At 38.2% G+C, this 22218-nt stretch overlaps 1 protein-coding gene across 4 annotated transcripts in view; it reads left to right on the top strand.

The window, feature by feature from the left end:
* TFG (trafficking from ER to golgi regulator) overlaps positions 1-22218 on the top strand; it is a 37722-nt gene that overhangs the window by 574 nt on the left and 14930 nt on the right. For all 4 annotated transcript variants that reach the window (XM_024759232.1, XM_024759234.1, XM_024759231.1 and 1 more), the window contains exons 2-4: positions 4437-4663; positions 8387-8470; positions 14184-14330. In XM_024759232.1, the coding sequence (XP_024615000.1) occupies positions 4480-4663; positions 8387-8470; positions 14184-14330 (415 nt within the window). In that variant the 5' untranslated portion in view covers positions 4437-4479. The remainder of the gene's footprint in view (positions 1-4436; positions 4664-8386; positions 8471-14183; positions 14331-22218) is intronic.

Raw genomic sequence — 22218 nt, forward strand, 5'->3', positions numbered from 1 at the left:
CGTCGGGAGGACGGAGGCCGGGCTGGGCCTCGCGTGGGGGAGGGGAGGCCACGTCCGGGGAGGGGAGGGGAGGAGGGCCCCGCTGGCCACAGTGGCAGCGAAGCGGGCCCTCTGAGGGGCTCTAAGGGGTGTTTGGGTCAGCAAGGGCACTTGCGCGGATTCCGCCTGACTTCTAGGGGTTGCACTGCCCGAGGGAGAGGAGAGGGACTTTGGGAGGCCTGGGGTGGTCCAGTGCCTAACCCTCAGAGGGGCTTGGAAGGGTGAGAAGGGTGGAGAATGGCGCCTATGGGAATAAGTTAATTGGGGTCACTTAGGAGAAACCTTGTTCCTTGGCTATGTCAGTCCTTAATCAAGCGCCGTCTGGAGGTCCAACCCAGTTTGATAGTGGTGATGACAACTAACTTTTAAGAGTTTACTTTGCTAGGCACTGTGCTAAGTATTTTAGATGCATGGTCTCATTTAATGATCACAAGGATTCTTCCAAATTTAGATATTCCCATTTTGAATGTGATGAAAGTGAGGCTTGGCGAAGTATTTGCCTAAGGTCACACAGCTAGTAGGGGATATCTTTACCATCTTGCTACACTGCCTCTGGTCAGGCAGGATTTGAGGCTCCTTGCATTCTTTAGACTACTCAAGGGTTTGGTTTTGCTTAGGATTTCTTAAAGGAAATTGCTACCCTCTGGAGGTGCCTAAGCAGGCCCCTCTGAATTTGAGCAGGGCCCTAACTACAGGGCTAGTGGAACTGGAGGTTTGGTCACTGAACCTACATCCTGGTTTAAGAGGCAGGCTTTTTATGTGTTTCCTTGGGCCTATCACTTTATTCTCCAGTTCTGAGAACAGTGTTCTTGTTGGAAGATTTCATAAGTTAGTGGCTGTGTCATTTCTGGACTTCAGAGGGAGTGGGGCAAGGACAAGAAGAAAGAAGGAGAAATGGGGAGAAGAAAAAGCTGTAAGAATTTCACCAGCAGCCCTAGGAACTAGTAGTTCACAGCAGTCTCTACCTTGTGATTGAAGTTAGAGAAAAAGAGGACCTGGATTCTACAGTTACGTAAACAAATGTGGGGATGGGATTTTCCCTTCCAGGGTACTCTTATTTTTGTGATAACTTGTGTGCATGCCTTATGGAGATGACTGCACAAACTGGGGACAACCTTAGGAAAGAAGGCCTGGTTCCTGGCTACAGGTAGGTTACAGTCCTGGTTAGAGTCCAGTGCAACCAGTAAGTGAATTTGCAGGCAAACGTGGCAGATGCAAAGTAAAAGAGACTCATAGTTTCAGATCCATTGTAACTGAGCAACAATTCCTTCGTGATCAAAAGGATTATATCAATTATATTTAATGTTGGAAATTTCTCTTGATTAGGAATATGTCTGTTGAAGGGAGTCACTTCTAGCTACGTAAAGAAGGTACAGTGTGAAGATTTGACTTAGTAACTGATCTGATCGTACAGCTTTCTTCTCTCAGTCCCTCTTTCAGAACTTTATTATTTGTTATACATCTTTTGTTTAGGGAACGAAAACAAGTTTTTAAATACTATATGTCAGGCACTATTTTAGATGCTGCTGAGAATAGGTAGAACCATCTGCTGAAGCTAAGCCCTGGTCTTTAACTACATTATTGACGGTTTACACATCCTGTAGGTAAGAAAAGGTTACATAGATTGATTTGCTGAAGTTCTTTATTATTCTCAGGCTGCAAGGCAAACAAGGTGGAATCTTTACCATCTTGTTGAAGTAATGATACTTCAGAGCTTGGCATATAGTAGGTATTTAAGTATTTCCCAAATGAAGAGGGTTGGTTTGGCTAACAGGTGAAGGGGTTTTATGGAGGTTTCAATTAATCAGAGTCTTCATGAGAAGTCTTTTGTCAGAATTGGCAGATAAAAAGCTAACTGTATTCTTATTTTATGTCGGGACAAGCATAGCATCCAGATCGTAGAACACAGTCCACTCTGTTCTGAACTGACCTTAGAGTGTTAGATTCAATATTTTTTGCCCCATTTTAAGATGGGGCATTAAAGATTCACTCATAAAATTTAATTTGTTCAGAGGATGTCAAGGGGGTCTAGAGACATTCATTTAAGGAGTAGTTAATTGGAAGGACATGGGGCATTTATATGAAGAATATTAGGGCATTTATTTGTACTATTCATGAAATGAATTAAGATTCATGAAAACTTTCTTAAGTATTTGAAGCATTGATGTGTTGGGGGCCAGGTGGAGTGCTTTCACACACACACACAAAGGAGTAAATGTAGAGAATTACGAGCACTAAATATGGTGTTAATGAAATAACACATTTAAGAAGAGAAAACAGAAAGCTGCTAGTAGAAAAGCATGGTGTTGAAACCAGAATGTGTCCAGTAGGAGATTATAAGGTACTTTAAATAGTCTGAGAGATCATTTGCTTGGGGCAGGAGGAGGAAGGAGTTGATGCTAGGGAAATGCTCCGTGGTTACAGATAATGTGTTCAAGGACATCTTGGTCTTGGAAAGAAGAGATAGGCCTTGAGAAGAAGAGATATTAATACATTAATTAAGCATAAGTGTATTTTCTGTTGTTATACGGTAATGGTATAAATTACTAGAGACCTCAGACATTATTTTGAATTTAGGATTACAGAGTCATTACAGGAGAAGTGCACTGAATAACCTGAAATAAGATTAAAATACAACCCAAGGAGGGAAAATTCAATAGCAAGTTAGTTCTCTGACACTGTCTTATTCTTCAAATGTGCTGTGTAATCACACACGCTCAGGTTTGGGGAAGGGGTGTGTTATGGAAGATGTAGAAACAATAGTGGACAGTCTTGTTATAAAGCTCAGGAGGGTATCACTGATTTGTTCTTTGTCCTCAAGTTTCCAAAATAGAAAAATTGGAGAAAATACTCGTGAGGTCTTTCTTATTTTAGTGAGAAAACTTTGAGACTATTTTAGTGTTCACACATGCTCTTCTCTTCAGGGCTAGCAGTTAGTATATACAGGCTAATAGAGTTTGGGAGCCAGTATTTATTTTCCCCTTCATTTAACGGCTATTGAATGATTAACCGTGTGCTAGGCACTGTTCTAGGCTCCGGAAATACAGTGAACAAAACCATTTATTTCCCCACTTTCTAGTGGAAAAGACAGTAAAAAATGAATACATTTTTAATATTTGGTAGTGATAAGTGCTTTGCAGAAAAATGAAGCAGGATAAGAAAGTGACTGTGAAGCCATTTTAAGTTAGATGGCCAGGGAAAACCTCTGAGAAATTAACAATTGATCAGGGATCTGAATCATGTGAGGAGTGTGAAAAGGGCTCAAGATAAAGGAAGCAGCAAGTGCCAAGTCTTGAGAAGGAGAATGTGAAGTATGAGTGTAGCAGGGTAGCCAGGGAGAGAGGTGGGAAATGAGGTTAAATACTTGGCCAGGGACCAGAGGTCAGGTCATGACCTTGTAGTTCTGGCTTTTACCAAGAGTGAGATGGGAATCTATTGGAAGATTTTGAAGTAGTGATACTAGATTTTATTTAACAGGATAACTCTGATGTGTTGAGAATAGATTAAAAGCAGACAAAGGTAAAGGGCAGGCAGACCAGTTAGGAGTCTTTTGCAATAATCCAGGCAATAGATGATGGTGGCTTGGATTAAGTTGATAGAGGTGAAGGAACTAAAGTGACTGCATTCTAGAGATATTTTAAAGGTTGTGACAACTAGATTTGTTGGCAATTTGGTGTATGTAAGGTGTGAGGAAAAGAGAGAAACCAAGATTTTTTTTTTTTTATCTTGAACAACTTAGAAGGAGAATTGTTATTAACTGAGATGGAGAAGCAGATTTTGAGGGGAAGATGAGGACATGTTCTAGACATGTTAAGTAAGAAATCTAAATCAGATAAGCAGTTAAATATATGGGTAAAATAATAATAGATATAAAATAATAAAACTTATTTTCTTAGGCTCATAATAAAGCCACCTCCAGACCTTTTTTTTTTTTTTTTTTTGATAACTGCGCCACCAGGGAAGCCCCAGACCATTTTTTTAAAATAAATGTATTTATTTATTTTAGGCTGCATTGGGTCTTTGCTGCACGCGGGCTTCTCATCGCAGTGGCTTCTCGTTGCAGAGCACGGGCTCTGGGCACGCGGGCTCAGTAGTTGTGGCGCGCTGGCTCTAGAGCGCAGGCTCAGTAGTTGTGGTGCATGGGCTTAATTGCTCCGCGGCATGTGGGATCTTCCCAGGACCAGGGCTTGTACCCGTGTCCCCTGCATTAGCAGGCGGATTCTTAACCACTGTGCCAACAGGGAAGTCCCTCCAGACCATTTTAACATGAATATGGTAACGCTGGAACAGTGGATCTCCTTTGAAGACCAGAATTTCTTAGATTCTAATCGTAGCTTTGCTTTTCAACTTTTAAAATATGTTTTATAGCTGTTTAATCATCAAAACCATTTTGTCAGTCTTTCTCTAGAGTTGTATATATAGAACATCCTGGAGTCCACCATGAATGGGCAGTTGGATCTGAGTGGGAAGCTAATTATCAAAGCTCAACTTGGAGAGGATATTCGACGAATTCCCATTCATAATGAAGATATTACTTATGATGAATTAGTGCTAATGATGCAGAGAGTCTTCAGAGGAAAACTTCTGAGTAATGATGAAGTTACAATAAAATATAAAGATGAAGGTAAGAGTGTTTCTCAAGTTAGTTTTTAAAAGTCTAAATATTATATGTGTTCTTTTGCCCATTTTTCATTGAAATCAGAATAAAAATTGTTTCCTTCCGTGGTAATTGAGTACCACTTTCTTTTATTTAATGGAATGTTGATGTAGTTATAATTCTTTTGTAAGTTAAAAATAGCCAAGTGATTTATTATTAGAAGGGGGTTTTAAGTGATAGGACACTTTTACACATTTTTACAAGCCATTTTTTTTTTTTCTCTTATGCCTGTGCAAATTCTGGCTTCCATTTTGCTTTAAAACGAAACTTTTACTTGTGTTTCCCAAAGTGAAAGGGATGTTAGTAGGTATTGAATGAGAAAGGATTTCATGGTCAACTAAGTCTGGGAAAGCTGGTTTAAAACAAGACAAATGTATTTATTGCAGGAAGTTTCAGAACATGTAATATACTGATGTACGATGTCAGTTTTTTTTTTTTGCGGTACGCGGGCCTCTCACTGCTGTGGCCTCTCCCGCTGCGGAGCACAGGCTCCGGACGCACAGGCTCAGCGGCCATGGCTCACGGGCCCAGCCGTTCCGCGGCATGTGGGATCTTCCCGGACCGGGGCACGAACCCGCGTCCCCTGCATCGGCAGGCGGACTCTCAACCACTGCGCCGCCAGGGAAGCCCCGATGTCAGTTTATGCAGTGTTCTCAGGCTCACTGGACCACAAAACTTTTTATGGAGATGGATTTTATATGACAAATGTTTCATCAAACACATAGTAGAATTATAGTAGTAGACTGTCTTTATTTCTTTCTCTTTAAACCTGTCTTCTTTGTTAACATCTCTACTGATAATTGTGCTTTAGGTGGTTACCAGTATCTTTCTTATCGCTGAATTTATTTCCAGTCTATTTCACCTTGATCTCAATACTTGGCACTGCTATCCACACCATCCTTTTTTAGATACTCTTACCCCTTAATATCTCTGACACAGTGTTGTCTCAATTTTCTTCTTATCACTAATAGCTTCTTCTCTGTTTCTCTCTGTGTGTTGGCTTGAAGTAATGCCAGCTGTTACAGTGGAAATCTTAAAATCTCAATGGTTTAACACTCAAGAAATCATTCAGGGACCCAGGTTGACAGGGACCCAGCTCTGATATATTCAACACATGGCTAACAAGCTCACCTTGAGCACTGACATCCAGCAAGCAGCTGCATGAAGACAGAGTGTAGAGAATCACATGGGAGACTGTACTCTCTAGGCCTAGTTTCTGCTCACATCACATTGGTCACATGACTGTGTTGATGTCAGTAGGTTGGGAAATGTCCCTGGTTGGACAGGCACTTTCCAACAACTTACACTGAGGAAGGGGAGTATAAATCATTGATGATCAGCTAAGCTGATTATTTCACTATAGGTGTAATTCTCCTTTCTTTTTTTGCAATGTGTCATCTAATGGTACCCAGAACTAATTTTTGAGGGTCACCCATGTTAAGGAACAAAAAAGGAGAGCAGTTTTCTTCCTGTTCTCTTCCCTAGTAATCTCATCTACTTACAATACATTGCCTTTCAACTTATAATACATTGACTTTCAACTGTTTGACTTCCAAATGTGTGCATAAATTTGATCAGTTTGTCCTTTTTTTTTGACTTTACAACTCGTTTTTAATGGTTTTACCTCAGATGATTTGCTCTTACCTCAAACTTGGCATATCTTAAACTGAGTTTACTGTTTTACTGGCTCTCTAATTTTTGTTTAGGGAAGGGTCAGCATACTTTTTCTTTAAAGGATCAGATAATAAATATTTTAGCATTGTGGCTCACATAAGGCCTCTGTCTCATCTTCTTTTTTCTAGAACCTCTAAAAATATAAAAACCATTCTTAGTTTGAGGTCCTGTAAACAAGGATTTGTCCATTGGTTGCAGTTTGTAACCCCCTAGCTTTGGGTATCCTCATTGTTGAAACTTCCACATCTAGTTATCACATTGAATTTGTTTTTCATCATGTTTTTTTTGTTTGTTTGTTTTGTTTTTGTTTTGTTTTTTTGCGGTACGCGGGCCTCTCACTGTTGTGGCCTCTCCCGTTGCGGAGCACAGGCTCCGGATGCGCAGGCTCAGCGGCCATGGCTCACGGGCCTAGCCGCTCCGCAGCATGTGGGATCTTCCCGGACCGGGGCACAAACCCGTGTCCCCTGCATTGGCAGGCGGACTCTCAACCACTGCGCCACCAGGGAAGCCCCATCGTGTTTTTGAGTGCTTTGAATTGTACAGATTTGTGTTCCATAGACTCTTGGGCATGAGGATAGAGGACTGACTTAGGTAAAGAGTTCCTGCCGTCAGAGATATTGTTTCTGTTGTAGAAATCAGAAAAGAAAAAGGCAGTTATAGAAAGTTTCCTTCTTTTACATATATACTTTATTTTCTTAAAAATATGTTTATGAGTAGAATCCCTGAAGTTGAGCATTAGATGTTTTTGTTGTAAAATATGGATGTGGCTGTAAAGAGCAAAAAAACAAGGATAAAATCCTCAGTTATGGCTTTTATTGCCATCTTTGCCCAAAATAAGTCTGCCTAGTCAGTGTTAAAATTGGTGTAGCAGAGCATCGCTGGAGCAGCCTCTCAGCCTCCCCAGGCACCCTCCTTTCCCACAGCTGTGTCGAAGATACCTTGCAGAGGCCCCTGATCAGTTCCTTGCTGTGGCTGCTTTTCTGTTCTTTCTCTAGCAATTTTTTCCCTAGCCCTTTGAAAGCTTTTGAACAGGCAGTTGATATGCTAATTATAGTATTCTTTATCCTTGGGATCTAGGGTATTTCAGAATCTTGTGTATATGAATATCTTTCCTGTGGAGAATTGATAGTTTCCATCTCAGCATCGAGATGGTCAGGGACCTGAAAGACTCCACTGTCTATCCATTTATTAGGACAATTCTACACAAACATTTTTTTTTTTACAACCTTTTTAGTTACTGTTGTATGTGGCTTCCCCTCCATTTGTGTCAGTGGAGTTTTACTGTACTTAGAATTAAAATTTGAACCTTGAGAATCATTATTACTTTAATTTCTTTTTTTTTAAATAAACTTATTTATTTATGGCTGTGTAGGGTCTTTGTCGCTGTGTGTGGGCTTTCTCTAGTTGGGGCGAGCGCGGACTACTCTTCCTTGCTGTGTGCAGGCTTCTCATTGTGGTGGCTTCTCTTGTTGTGGAGCACAGGCTCTAGGTGCATGGGCTTCAGTAGTTGTGGCACGTGGTCTCAGTAGATGTGGCGTGCAGGCTCAGTAGTTGTGGCGCACAGGTTTAATTGCTCCGCAGCATGTGGGATATTCCCGGACCAGGGTTCAAACCCATGTCCCCTGCATTGGCAGGCGGATTCTTAACCACTGCGCCACCAGGTAAGTCCTTATTACTTTAATTTCTGATAAATACATTTAAATTTTTTAGAATTGAAAAGATTTCAGTCTAAACTGTAATCTCCTGGTGACTAGTAAAAGATTACTTAATGTATTAATCTTAGCTATGTGTTTGTTGGCTCTTCTTCTGAGGATATGATAAATATCTTGCCATAAAAGTAATAAGTGAAATTGATTTAGTATCATTTGAACAAGTACATCTTTCCTAGATCCTTTATATTTAAGGTTTTTATGGGAGATGCTAATTATGCTCTGTGATCTACATTTTGCATTTAATTGAACATATATCCTAGTTTACTACTAATTCAAATCTGAAACTTTTTTTTGTTTGTTTCAGATGGAGATCTTATAACAATTTTTGATAGTTCTGACCTTTCCTTTGCAATTCAGTGTAGTAGGATACTGAAACTGACGTTATTTGGTAAGTGGTAAACTTTCTAATAAATTTACTATTCATTGTATTTTTATGAAAAACTGTTTAGCTTTTTTCATTTTAAAGACTCAGAATTAAGTGGTAACTTTTCAGCTATATCAGAATTTTTAAATTATTAAGGCTTAACTATATTCTTTTTCTTTGAAGATAAGTAAAAAGTAGACATATTTTAAATAACCCATCTGCTCGGTTACCCTAAATAATAATGTGTGCCACTTGTATAAGTGTTTCCAGGACTGAAAATAATTGCAGTGTTAAAACTACCTTTATTAAGTTTAGTTCTCTAAGAATATATAATTATCTTTTCTAATGTAGTATGTTTTTACTTATTCTCAGGGTTTAACATATAGGCCTGATACTTTTTAGAAATTATTTTTCAAGGAGTACTTAAAGATTAGAGATAGTTCTGATAAAAAACAAATATAAGACTAATTTTAATCTATTAGATTTTGTTTTCTTATAGATCATGACAGATTTGCAAGGCAGAATGCTTAAGGGACAAGATAGGAGTGATTGCAAAGTTAAAGTGGTGGTATGATTATGTGAAAAATAAAATGTGGACTTCTTTTCTGGATGTTTTGGTTAGCATTTTAAAAAAATTTTGTGGCTCAAGTGGGGCAAAGGAAGTACCCTTTTAAAACTGAGGCAAACTGGGTGTTTGTCAGAGGAAACAAATTGTAGTAAGCGTACCGGAAAAAAAAAAAATTATGTGGCACTGACCATTACAGTTCCATGAAATATGATCATGGCCAATTGATTTAATTTGTATTTATTTTCTCTCCATCTAGGAAGGGTGAACATGAATCATTTTAAAATGCTAACAAAAACTGTTAAAAATTTTTTTAAATAAAAGGTATCTTTTTACAATATTGAATCTAAAATACTTAGCCACTATTGGCCATCTATCAAGCAGATTAGGTAAACTGAATCTTCATCCCAGAAACACTGAGGATGTGCTAAATAAACTATTTCAAATATATTTTTTGAATTACAGACCTGAGCTTACTCAGGAACTGGAGGAAAATGTCAGGGACCAAAATATAGTTGGAGTTAAAAACCAGCACCTGAAGTACCAAAGGCTGAGACTTGGGATGCTTTTGGTGGTGATGGTGAAGGTTTTAGTGTGCATAATCTAAGGATTTGTCATTTGGTATCTACGTGGTATAGGCCTTGGGTCCTAGACCCTCAGTGGCTATACTCTCAAAAAGAATATTGTAGAAGAAAAATATCTCTTAGTTGGTAGAGTCAAGGAATTGACAGGGGAAATTCTCATATACCCTGGGATGCCAGGGGTTTGCAAAGGCTCCCTTGATTCATAACCGGTGGTCCTTTGGGAACTCCCAAGCCCAGATACTACCACGAAAAATTGCAAGAAACAAAGGCAGAAATCTCTCTGGAGGGTGTATGTTCTCAGTTCAAATCACATAGGCTTCTCACAGATAAAATCCTGTTGATGAACTTAGAGGTCAAAACTGTAAGACACATGAAACATCCATGTAAGCAAGAAACAATGGATACAACTAATAGTAGGATTAGATTTCTAAGAACTTCAGTTAGTAGAAGTGATAATAAAATATATATTAAAAGTTATTGGACATAAAAGAAGAAATAAGAATATAAGAACTAGGCACTATGAAAAAAGGAACCGATTAAAAACTTAAGGTAGATAAATAACAAGGAACTACGTTATAGCACAGGGGACTGTATTACAAGATTCAACCATCTTGTAATAACCTATAATGGAAAAGAATCTGGAAAAGATATATATATATAAAACTGAATCACTGTGCTGTACACCTGAAACTAGCACAACATTGTAAATCAGCTATACATCAATACCCTCCCATAAAAAAGAACTTAAGGTAACTTGTGGAAATGAAAAATATTAGTCAATTAAAATTGAAATTAAATACTAAGTGGTGAGTTAGAACAGCAGATTAGTCACAGCCAAAGAGGGAATTAGTAAAGTGGAAGGTGGTCTAAAGAAATGACAGAATAGAGCACAAAAACACAGAGATGGAGAATAATGAGAGGGAATTTGAGAAAGTCCAGCTTATTTCCATTGAGACTTTAAAGAAGGAGAGAATAGGGGAGTGGAAATATATGAGGAAGTAATGACTAAAGAATTTTTCAGAATTATATAAAGGATATAAACGCTCAGTTTCAGGAGGCACAGTGAGTCCTGAGCAGGGTAAGTAAAAATAAATCTCCATTGGATGTATTGTCATGAAGCTGGAGAATATATAAGACAAAGAGGTAATCTGAAAAGTAGCCTGAGTGAATCAGCCTGTGGACTGATCACCTACAGAGCAATTAGACTGTTAGTAGACTTCTTCACAGTAACAATAACAGAAATTGGAAGACAATAGAATAACATCTTCCACTGTTCAGAAAAAGATGGGTAGAAAAGTAGCATTCTGTAGTCTGCTAAACTTAAGGAATAAGGGGAAATAACATTTTCAAACAAAGACTGAGAATTTAACAAGCGTCACGGACACTTGTAAAAGAATTTTTAAAAATGGTTTGTCAGCAAAAAGGAAATTGAGTCCGAAGAATGGTAAAAGATGCAAGAAATTGTGAGCAAATAAACTGGTTAATGTGTGAATTTAAATGAGCATTGATTATTAATAGTTTTAGGAATATAGAAACAAGATGGAACAAAAATACTGAGCAATAATTATATGTAAGACAGGAGAGGATGATAGGAATTAAAGTACTTTAAAGACTTGGATTCTTTGGGAGGAGGATAGTAATTAACTTAGGTTTTTTAAATTGAAGTATGCTTTTCTAAAATGTAAGAGGGATTATTGAAAGACTAGAAATAGCCAGTAGAGGGAAAAGAAGGAAACAAAGGGTACTTACTTGGTTAACTAGATGGTGAGGAAGGAGGAAAAGAAGCAGAGAAAGCTTGAAAAATAGAAAGTAGCACAAAATACTAACCACAGTACACATAAACAGACTAAACATACAAGTTAAAAGACAGACACTTTTATTGGTTAAACAGTTTTGTTACATGCTGATTATAAGAGACATACCAAAAGATTATTATGCAGAGTTGGAAAGTAAAGGGCTAGAAAAGTTTGTAATACTAGACAAGACAAACTCAAGGCTAGTTTGTAGTATAACAGAGTAGACTCTTAAGTGAAAACTTTATTAGTAATAGTCACTTCATCATGATAAAAAATAATTCTCTGGGAAGATATAATAATTCTGAACACTTACACATCATAGCCTTAGATTTTTCCTCAAGGAAAAATTGACAGAAGAAGGAAAAATTCATGAGAGCTTTCAATACGCTTCTTTCTGAAACTGATAGGTTAAGCAGCCTCAAAATTTAAACAGAACAAATACAGGCTTGATCTTACACATCTAACAATCAGGGCAGGACTCAGTTTTTCTTTAGTGCATATGGATATTTATAAAAGCTGACCATGTACTAGGTTTTCTAATGAGTCTCAATAAATATCAGGGAAGGAATATCCTAGAGCTCATATTCTCTGGTCTCATTAGGAACTATTTGACGAAAAAGAACCCAAACTCCCATACTTTTGAAGATAAAAATATGCTTTTAAGTAACATATCAAAGAAGAAATCATAATACGAATTAGAAATAATTAGTGATAACTTTTTTTTTTTTTTTTTTTTTTTTTTTGCGGTACGCGGGCCTCTCACTGCTGTGGCCTCTCCCGTTGCGGAGCACCGGCTTCGGACGCACAGACTCAGCGGCCATGGCTCACGGGCCCAGCCGCTCCGCGGCATGCGGGATCTTCCCGGACCAGGGCATGGACCCGTGTCCCCTGCATCGGCAGGTGGACTCTCAACCACTGCGCCACCAGGGAAGCCCAGTGATGACTTTTATATGACATAGTTTTTAGAGCATGCTAAAGCTAAAAAGAAAAAGGACAAAATAAGTCCAGGTAACTTGGAAGAAAATAATAAAGAGCAGAAATGAACTAGAAGTTGGGGAATTGATAGGATCATCAATTTTGAAAATATACAACTAGCAAACCTCTATTGAGATTACTTAAGAAAAAAGAAGGCACAAGTAAGCGGTTTTAGGAATGAAATGGGGCTTAATTTCAAATACATTGCAATGAGGGAGAATGAACACCATGGAGAACAATAGGGTGTCAGTAAAAACGTGTTAGAAAGGAATTTTCATAGGGCTTGGGCTTGTGTTAGATGATTTTGGATAAGGTTCAAGGAATGGGGCTTTGGTGGGGGTAGTGAATTGAGGCTAAAGCTGTGATTGGTAAAACTGCGACAGTCACGCATAATTAGCCAGGGATGTTTGGTCATTTTTGTGGTTTGGTCAACATTCTTGTTTTTGTCTAGTTCTCACATGATATGGACTGGTTTTCTTTTTTGTCTTGAGCTATCACAGTCCCACAGTGATCTTTTCTGATTGTTCATGTTCTTTGTTTTTTAAATTTTGAAAATTTTATTGAGATGTATTTGATGTACTGTCAGTGTTTTCTGAAATTGTTTATGTTCAACAAGAGAACACCACAACCTACCTGTCAGTGCCATGCCAGCTTCTAGCAACACTCAAGCCTGTCCTACAGTACTGGGTCAGTTCTTAGCTGTCAGGAGCTGCTTTTCTTCTTTTCAGCTATTAGAGAAAAACAGTAATACCCAGTAAAAGCCAGCCATTGTTACAGGTAGATTATATTGAACTTCCTCATAACTGTATAGGGAGTATGTAAAATACTGGTGGATTGTCTTTTAAAAGCTTATATTGGTGGTTTGATGTTTGAAACATATTTTACAAAGAATCTCACTGAACCTTTATTTTCAAATAGATTTCCTTTTCTAATTTGGTGCCTTAGGAATTTGTATATGTATATACTGACAATGCATAAAAAACATTTGAGTTTAGTTTAATTTTTCAACTCCTATCTTGAGGTTTGCATTCAGAGCCTTGTGAATTAATAAATTAAAATTTTTTAAATTAACAGTCTCGGTGACGGTCTTTGTTGCTGGATGAAGGATTATTTTTTAGTCAGCTGAAAGTCATTTGCATAAAATGGGTAATTAAATGAGGTAATATTGCCTTTGTTTAAAAAAAACAATCATTATTGAATAATCTGACTTTGTGGCTAATGTGCTGCTTTGGAAGTAACTACTTTGAAGGACAGTGGTGATGTGAATTTATGAATTCTGCATTGTTTTTTTAATAGGTTACTTTTTAGGTCAGTTATTTTAGGTAGCTAATTTTTCTTGTTTTTAGGTCAGAAGTAGGCAAGAATGATAAAAAACCTGCAGTCATATTGTACTTTTAATAAGGTGTTTATTGAGTATTTTAAGGCTATAAAAGAATTGTGTGAAATAGAATGAGCTTTTGAAGGTACATAATTTCTATTAAAAATATATTAAAGCTTTCTGTATTTTTAATTTATTTCACTGTAGTTGAATTCTTTTAATTAACTTATTTTGTTTTGTTTTACCATTATGGGTTGTAAGCCATAGATCTGGCATCAGCAAAGACTAACAAATATTTATTTCTTCCACAAATTAGTAAGTAGCAATGAAGAATCCTTTCCTTAAAAAGTTATTTGAATGATGTCGATAGGTATCTTGTTTGATTTTGTTTAACTTTTTAAAGAAGTTATTTTGATTTTTCCATATTGCATATTATTCTACTGATATCCTTATTGAAGAATATTTCCTAATTTTAAGAAAATTAATGCTTTTATTCCAGTTAATGGCCAACCAAGACCCCTTGAATCAAGTCAGGTGAAATATCTTCGTCGAGAACTGATAGAACTTCGAAATAAAGTGAATCGCTTATTGGATAGCTTGGAACCACCTGGAGAACCAGGACCATCCACCAACATTCCTGAAAATGGTAGACCATGAAGTCATTTTATTCTGATTTATCCTTTTTATATCTTTTTGAAGATTTTTTTTTCTAACTCTTTCTCAGCAGTAGTAGGATGGCACCTCCATTGTTACCCTTTCTTATTCCTGCATCTGTGCTAATATTCATATCTGTGTTCCCAAACCTGGCCGTTCTTTAAGATTACTGGGAGGTTTTATTATACCAATTCCAGGATCTCATCCCAGACCTCTTGGAGGGCAGGGCCTGGGGATCCCATTGTTAAAGTGCCCTCTGGGTGATTGTTTTACAGCTAGTCTTAGACTCCTGGGTTTATGACATAGGTTGGTTTTCAAACCCCTTTGGCTCTTGAACCCTTTTCAATGTAATAGTTAACTAATGAACCTTAGTAATGGAAATCATTTCATGAATTTTATGTGATATATGAAGTATTAATAGTTTCAAGTAAAAAAGTAATCTTAGATTAGTACACTCAAATGGTGTATAGTTTACCTTAAGCAGAGTGTTCATAATATGCAAAGAAAAATGTATTTTTTTCCATTTTACAGATGACATGTACTATATATTTTTTAAATTGGAGTATAATTGCTTTACAATGGTGTGTTAGTTTCTGCTTTATAACAAAGTGAATCAGTTATACATATGTTCCCATAACACCTTCCTCTAGCGTCTCCCTCCCTCCCACCCTCCCTATCCCACCCATCCAGGTGGTCACTAAGCACCGAGCTGATCTCCCTGTGCTACGCAGCTGCTTCCCACTAGCTATCTATTTTACGTTTGGTAGTGTATATATGTCCATGCCACTCTCTCACTTTGTCACAGCTTACCCTTCCCCCTCCCCACATCCTCAAGTCCATTCTCTAGTAGGTCTGGGTCTTTATTCCCATCTTACCCCTAGGTTCTTCATGACATTTTTTTTTCTTAGATTCTATATATATGTGTTAGCATACGGTATTTGTCTTTCTCTTTCTGAGTTACTTCACTCTGTATGACAAGATATTTTCTCAGTTCCTTTATCTTTCTCTTCTTGTTCTGGAATCCCTGTAATTCATATGTTGGTGCGTTTAATGTTTTCCCAGAGTTCTCTGAGACTGTCCACAGTTCTTTTGATTCTATTTTCTTTATTCTGCTCTGCAGTAGTTATTTCCACTATTTTATATTCCAGGTCACTTATCGATTCTTCTGCCTCAGTTATTGTGCTACTGATCCCATCTAGAGTATTTTTAATTTCATTTATTGTGTTGTTCATCGTTGCTTGTTTCATCTTTAGTTCTTCTTGGTCCATGTTAAATGTTTCTTGCATTTTCTCTATTCTATTTCCAAGATTCTGGATCATCTTTACTATCATTATTCTGAATTCTTTTTCAGGTAGACTGCCTATTTCCTCTTCATTTGTTATGTCTGGTGGGTTTTTATCTTGTTCCTTCATCTGCTGTGTGTTTTTCTGTCTTCTCATTTTGCTTATCTTACTGTGTTTGGGGTCTGGTTTTTTTTTTTTAGTCTCTTGCAGACCAGTGTCCTGAATTTGGCTCTCCCACCTCAGAGGCACAGCACTGACTCCTGGCTGCAGCACCAAGAGCCTTTCATCCACATGGCTCAGAATAAAAGGGAGAAAAAGTAGAAAGAAAGGAAGAAAGAAAGAGGATAAAATAAAATAAAGTAAGCTAAAATAGTTATTAATATAAAAAATAATTATGAAGAAAAAAATTTTTAAAAAAGAAGATAAGAAAAGTAATGGACAGATAGATAACCCTAGGACATATGGTGAAAGCAAAGCTATACAGACAAAATCTCACACAGAAGCATACGCATAGACACTCACAAAAAGAGGAAAAGGGGAAAAATAATAAATCTTGCTCCCAAAGTCCCCACCTCAATTTGGGATGATTCGTTGTCTATTCATGTATTCCATAGATGCATGGTACATCAAGCTGATTGTGGAGCTTTAATCCGCTGCTTCTGAGGCTGCTGGGAGAGATTTCCCTTTCTCTTCTTCGTTCTCACAGCTCCCAGGGCCTCAGCTTTGGATTTGGCCCCGCCTCTGCGTGTAGGTCACCGGAGAGCATCTGTTGTTCACTCAGACAGGGCGGGGTTAAAGGAGCAGCTGATTCGGGGGCTCTGGCTCATTCAGGCCAGGGGGAGGGAGGGGTGCGGATGCGGGGCAAGCCTGCGGCGGCAGAGGTTGGCGGGACGTTGCACCAGCCTGAGGCTCGCCGTGCGTTCTCCCAGGGAAGTTGTTCCTGGATCCCGGAACCCTGGCAGTGGCGGGCTGCACAGGCTCTCCGGAAGGGAGGTGTGGTTAGTGACCTGTGCTTGCACACAGGCTTCTTGGTGGCGGCAGCAGCAGCCTTAGTGTCTCATACTCGTCCCTGGGGTCCGCGCTGTTAGCCGTGGCTCGCTCGCGTCTCTGGAGCTCCTTTAAGCAGTGCTTTTAATCCCCTCTCATCGCGTACCAGGAAGCAAAGAGGGAAGAAAAAGTCTCTTTCCTCTTCGGCAGGTCCAGACTTTTCCTCGGACTCCCGGCTAGCTGTGGTGCACTAACCCCCTGCAGGCTGTGTTCACACCGGCAACCCCAGTCCTCTCCCTGCGCTCCGACGGAAGCCCGAGCCTCAGCTCCCAGCCAGACAAACCTCTCAGGCTGTTGAGTGCCGGTCGGCACCGATCCTCTGTGCGGGAATCTCTCCGCTTTGCCTTCCGCACCCCTGTTGCTGTGCTCTTTTCTGCGGCCCCGAAGCTTCCCCCCTCCGCCACCCGCAGTCTCTGCCCGCGAAGGGGCTTCCTAGAGTGTGGAAACGTTTCCTCCTTCACAGCTCCCTCCCACTGGTGCAGGTCCGGTCCCTATTCTTTTGTCTCTGTTTTTTCTTTTGCCCTACCCAGGTACGTGGGGAGTTTCTTGCCTTTTGGGAGGTCTGAGGTCTTCTGCCCGCGTTCAGTAGGTGTTCTTATATGTACTATTTACATTAAGTTAAAGCAAGGTTTATTGACAAAGTTGGAACTGAATATAGTTTGGGGACCAAATATATAATTTAGACTGAAATATAAGTATGGCTTGAAAGTAGATTGTAAAAGAGTTGCTTTCCTCGACTTTTAATATTAGATGTTGCACTTTAAAAATAAACTTTTTTTTTAATAATTTTTGTGTTTGCATATAAGTTTCACATGCTTAAAACTGTCCATATTGTGAACTAGTAGTATTTTATAGACTCTGGATGACTGGCTGTAAGGGGCTTAATAGAAGATAGTTTTGTGGAAAAGTGGTATTGTATAATCCCTTGCAACCTTTAGATTGTGAGATACTCTCTTTTTGGCCCCATTTAAATTGTGGAGTTTTGTTTGATTTAGTTAAAGATGCATTATCCGTCATTTCCCTCTTCTTCCAGCCATGTGGAATTGTGTTAGTGGTAGATGGCTTGATAAATATTTGCTGATTGATTAGTAATTTCTAGTTTCACTTCCAGATTTCAGAACATACGAAAGAGATGTGCTGAAATACTACAGTGAGATCCTTCTGGCCTCTTTATGGTGAAACCTTTTACATTTCAGGTCAAAGCAAATGGCATTTTTGAATCCTATCTCTCCAAACAAATATCTTTAAACAAAAATCTCCAATTTTAGGTCAAGGATCTGAAGAAAACTTTTGACCATTTTCCCAGAAGAAATCATAGATGCTGATACAACTACATTTGCATATAACTTGAAGGAGTTAAAGCATCTGTAGAATATTATGAAACTTAGATCAGAATTCAACAAGTAGAGCCAGTACTGTGCAGAAACCTACAGTAGCCTATATTCTGCTCTAAAGAATAGATTTATAAGCTTTTTGGTTTTGGTGAAACAACCTTTCTCTTCACTTATTTCTCTCCACATACTGCTTTTCTTTATTAGTTTATTTCCAGGTGTTCATATGTTTTATTGTTAATATCTCACCTATATTAATGTAAAAGATGTTAAAAATTGGTTTCTTCTCTGCATCTTGGAAATCATATCATGTATTGTTTCTTTATATGGTCATCCTTCTAGTCATTGTGTCCTATCTGAGTTACTTAATGAACTGAATAGTACATTCTATGCTTTTTTCTTTAATTAAATTAATTAATCAATTTTCATACAGCAGGTTCTTATTAGTTATCTATTTTATACATATTAGTGTATATATGTCAATCCCAATCTCCTGATTCCTCCCACACCACCTCTTTCCCCCCTGGTATACGTACATTTGTTCTCTATGTCTGTGCTTCTATTTCTGCTTTGCAAATAAGATCATGTATACCATTTTTCTAGATTCCACATATATGCGTTAATATACGATATTTGTTTTTCTGTTTCTGACTTACTTCACTCTGTATGACAGTCTCTAGGTCCAGGGACGTTTCTACAAATGACCCAGTTTCATTCCTTTTTATGGCTGAGTAATATTCCATTGTATATACATACCACATCTTCTTTATCCGTTCGTCTGTTGATGGGCATTTAGGTTGCTTCCATGACCTGGCTATTATACATAGTGCTGCAGTGAACATTGGGGTGCATGTGTCTTTTTGAATTATGGTTTTCTCTGGGTATATGCCCAGTAGTGGGATTGCTGGGTCATACGGTAGTTTTATTTTTAGGTTTTTAAGGAACCTCCATACTGTTCTCAATAGTGGCTGTATCAAATTACATTCCCACCAACAGTGCAAGAGCGTTCCCTTTATTCCACACCCTCTCTAGCATTTGTTGTTTGTAGATTTTCTGATGATGCCATTTCTGACTGGTGTGAGGTGATACCTCATTGTAGTTTTTTTTTTTTTTTTTTTTTTTTGCTGTGTTGGGTTTTTGTTTCTGCGTGAGGGCTTTCTCTAGTTGCAGCGAGCGGGGGCCACTTAATCGCAGTGCGTGGACCTCTCACTGTCCAGGCCTCTCTTATTAAGGAGCACAAGCTTCAGATGCGCAGGCTTAGTAGTTGTGGCTCATGGGCCTAGATGCTCCACGGCATGTGGGATCTTCCCAGACCAGGGCTTGAACCCATGTCCCCTGCATTGGCAGGCGGATTCTTAACCACTGCGCCACCAGGGAAGCCCCCTCCTTGTAGTTTTGATTCGCATTTCTGTAATAATGAGTGATGTTGAGCAGTCTTTCATGCACCTCTTGGCCATCTGTATGTCTTCTTTGGAGAAATGTCTATTTAGGTCTTCTGCCCATTTTTGGATTGGGTTGTTTGTTGTTTTAATATTGATCTGCATGATCTGTTTATATATTTTGGAGATTAATCCTTTGTCCATTGATTCATTTGAAAATATTTTCCCCCATTCTGAGGGTTGTCTTTTCGCTTGTTTGTAGTTTCCTTTGCTGTGCAAAAGCTTTTAAGTTTCATTAGGTCCATTTGTTTATTTTTGTTTTTATTTCCATTACTCTAGGAGGTGGGTCATAAAACATCTTGCTGTGATTTATGTCAAAGAGTGTTCTTCCTATGTTTTCCTCTAAGAGTTTTATAGCGTCCAGTCTTACATTTAGGTCTTCAATCCATTTTAAGTTTATTTTTGTGTATGGTATTAGGGAATGTCCTAATTTCATTCTTTTACATGTAGCCATCCGGTTTTCCCAGCACCACTTATTGAAGAGACTGTCTTTTCTCCATTATATATCCTTGCTTCCTTTGTCATAGATAAGTTGACCATAGGTGTGTGGGTTTATCTTTGGGCTTTCTGTCCTGTTCCATTGATCTATATTTCTGTTTTGGTGCCAGTACCATATTGTCTGGAGTACTGTAGCTTTGTAGTATGGTCTGAAATTAGGGAGTCTGATTCTTCCACCTCCATTTTTTTCCCTCAAGATTGCTCTGGCTGTTCGGAGTCTTTTGTATCTCCATACAAATTTTAAGATTTTTTTGTTCTAGTTCTGTAAAAAATGCCATTGGTAATTTGATAGAGAAAGCTTGCAATAGTCTTATAATGCTTTCTATTTTTGCAGTGTCTGTTGTAACTTCTACTTTTTTATTTCTAAATTTATTCATTTGAGTTCTCTCCCTCTGTTTCTTGATGAGTCTGTGTAAAGGTTTATCAATTTTGTTTATCTTCTCAAAGAACCAGCTTTTAGTTTTATTGATCTTTGCTATTGTTTTCTATTTCATTTATTTCTACTCTGATCTTTATGATTTCTTTCCTTCATGTAATTTATTTCTAATCTCACAGCGTTGTGGTCAGAGAAGATACTTAGTAGGATTTCAATTTTCTTAAATTTACCGAGGCTTGATTTGTGACCCAAGCTGTGATCTGTACTGGTGGATGTTCCGTGTGCACTTGAGAAGAAAGTGTAATCTGTTTTTGGATGGAATGTCCTATAAAATACATTCTATGCTTTATTTATTTATTTATTTATTTTTCTGGTACGCAGGCCTCTCACTGTTACGGCCTCCCTCGTTGCAGAGCACAGGCTCTGGATGCGCAGGCCTAGTGGCCATGGCTCACTGGCCCAGCTGCTCCGCAGCATGCGGGACCCTCCCAGTCTGGGGCACAAACCTGCGTCCCCTGCATCGGCAGGTGGACTCTCAACCACTGCGCCACCGCAAAAAAAAAAAAACAAATAAAATGCTGTGCCTTGCCCTCACCAAGAAACATATAGCTACCTATGTTTTTCAGCACTCTACCTCTGTAATGGACTCCTTGGACACTTGCTTGGACATTTGCTTTCCTCTATGAGGCAGATGATGTGTAGGCCACCTTAAATACTGGATTGACCTGTAGCAGTAGCTCTGCAGTAACTACTGGAGGAAGTAGTGAGCTAGTGGACATATATTATATATTGTGTTCCCTGGTGAATTTAGTTTGCCCTAAGTGGAAGTATGCATAGGTAGTGGAAGGTAGCACTGTGAGGGGAAATAATCATAAGATTGGTGTGATGTGCTCTTGGGATGTGTCCTTGGAATTAGAGGAGGGAAATTGGTGAGGAAGATGGATGACTGGCAGACTTATTTTAAAGCAGTAGTTATAGAAGCTTTCTTACAGAAATTTAGGAAATATTAATGTAACTAAAGGAATGATAGGAATAAATGAGAGCTGTAATAAGCCCATGTGTGCTTATATTCCACTTAGTCCGTACATTTTTTCACAAGATATATTTGGTCTTGATCACAGAGATGATTTAATAACTGATGTTCATTTACTTGGTTGGTAACAGAAAGGAATTGATAATTGTTTGTTATTTGAGTAAGTGGTTAGCAGTATTCTTTTCGTTAACTTGTTCGTTTTGTTTTTAATTTTTTTTATTTGTTGGCCTTAAGTTTCTATTTATAAAATGTAGGTTATTCTTGAACCCCTTTTCTTTCACAAGGTAGTGTAAATGCCTGTTTAGTACTGTAGTATCCTTAGAAGAAAAGCATGGTTTAAAATTTTTCCTGCTCATAATGTTTAAAATTCTATTTTTCAAAATATTTTATTATGGAAAAACTGAAACATATACAAACAGAGGCATAATACTATAATGAATTTCATGAACCCATACAGCTTCAACAATTATCAATTCATAGTATCATGCCATCTATACTTGCACACATTTCTACCCCTCCCATGTTATTTTGAGCAAATCTCAGACACATATCGTTTTATCTGTAATAAGTATTTTAAAGGAAGACATAGTAAATTAAAAGTATGCATTGGCTTGAGGTTTCCATGTACTTTAATAATGAACCAGAAGACAAGTAAAAATAAAACATAGAAGTTGATATCATAACTTTAGTTAAGCTTTTTTATCCTTTTAGAAAATAAAACATTAGTGCACAGTATGAGTCTGATATTAGGATATAGGTCATAGGTCTTCAAAAAGAAGGATAAAAATGTTTCTGTCTGTAAAAGTGCTTGTATTTTTTTTTCTCATCTGATAATTCTTAGGGAAGGACATACATAATAGCTTTCGCAAAAAA

The sequence above is a fragment of the Neophocaena asiaeorientalis genome, unplaced genomic scaffold (assembly GCF_003031525.2).
Source record: "Neophocaena asiaeorientalis asiaeorientalis breed wild unplaced genomic scaffold, Neophocaena_asiaeorientalis_V1.1 scaffold197, whole genome shotgun sequence".
Taxonomy (NCBI): domain Eukaryota; kingdom Metazoa; phylum Chordata; class Mammalia; order Artiodactyla; family Phocoenidae; genus Neophocaena; species Neophocaena asiaeorientalis.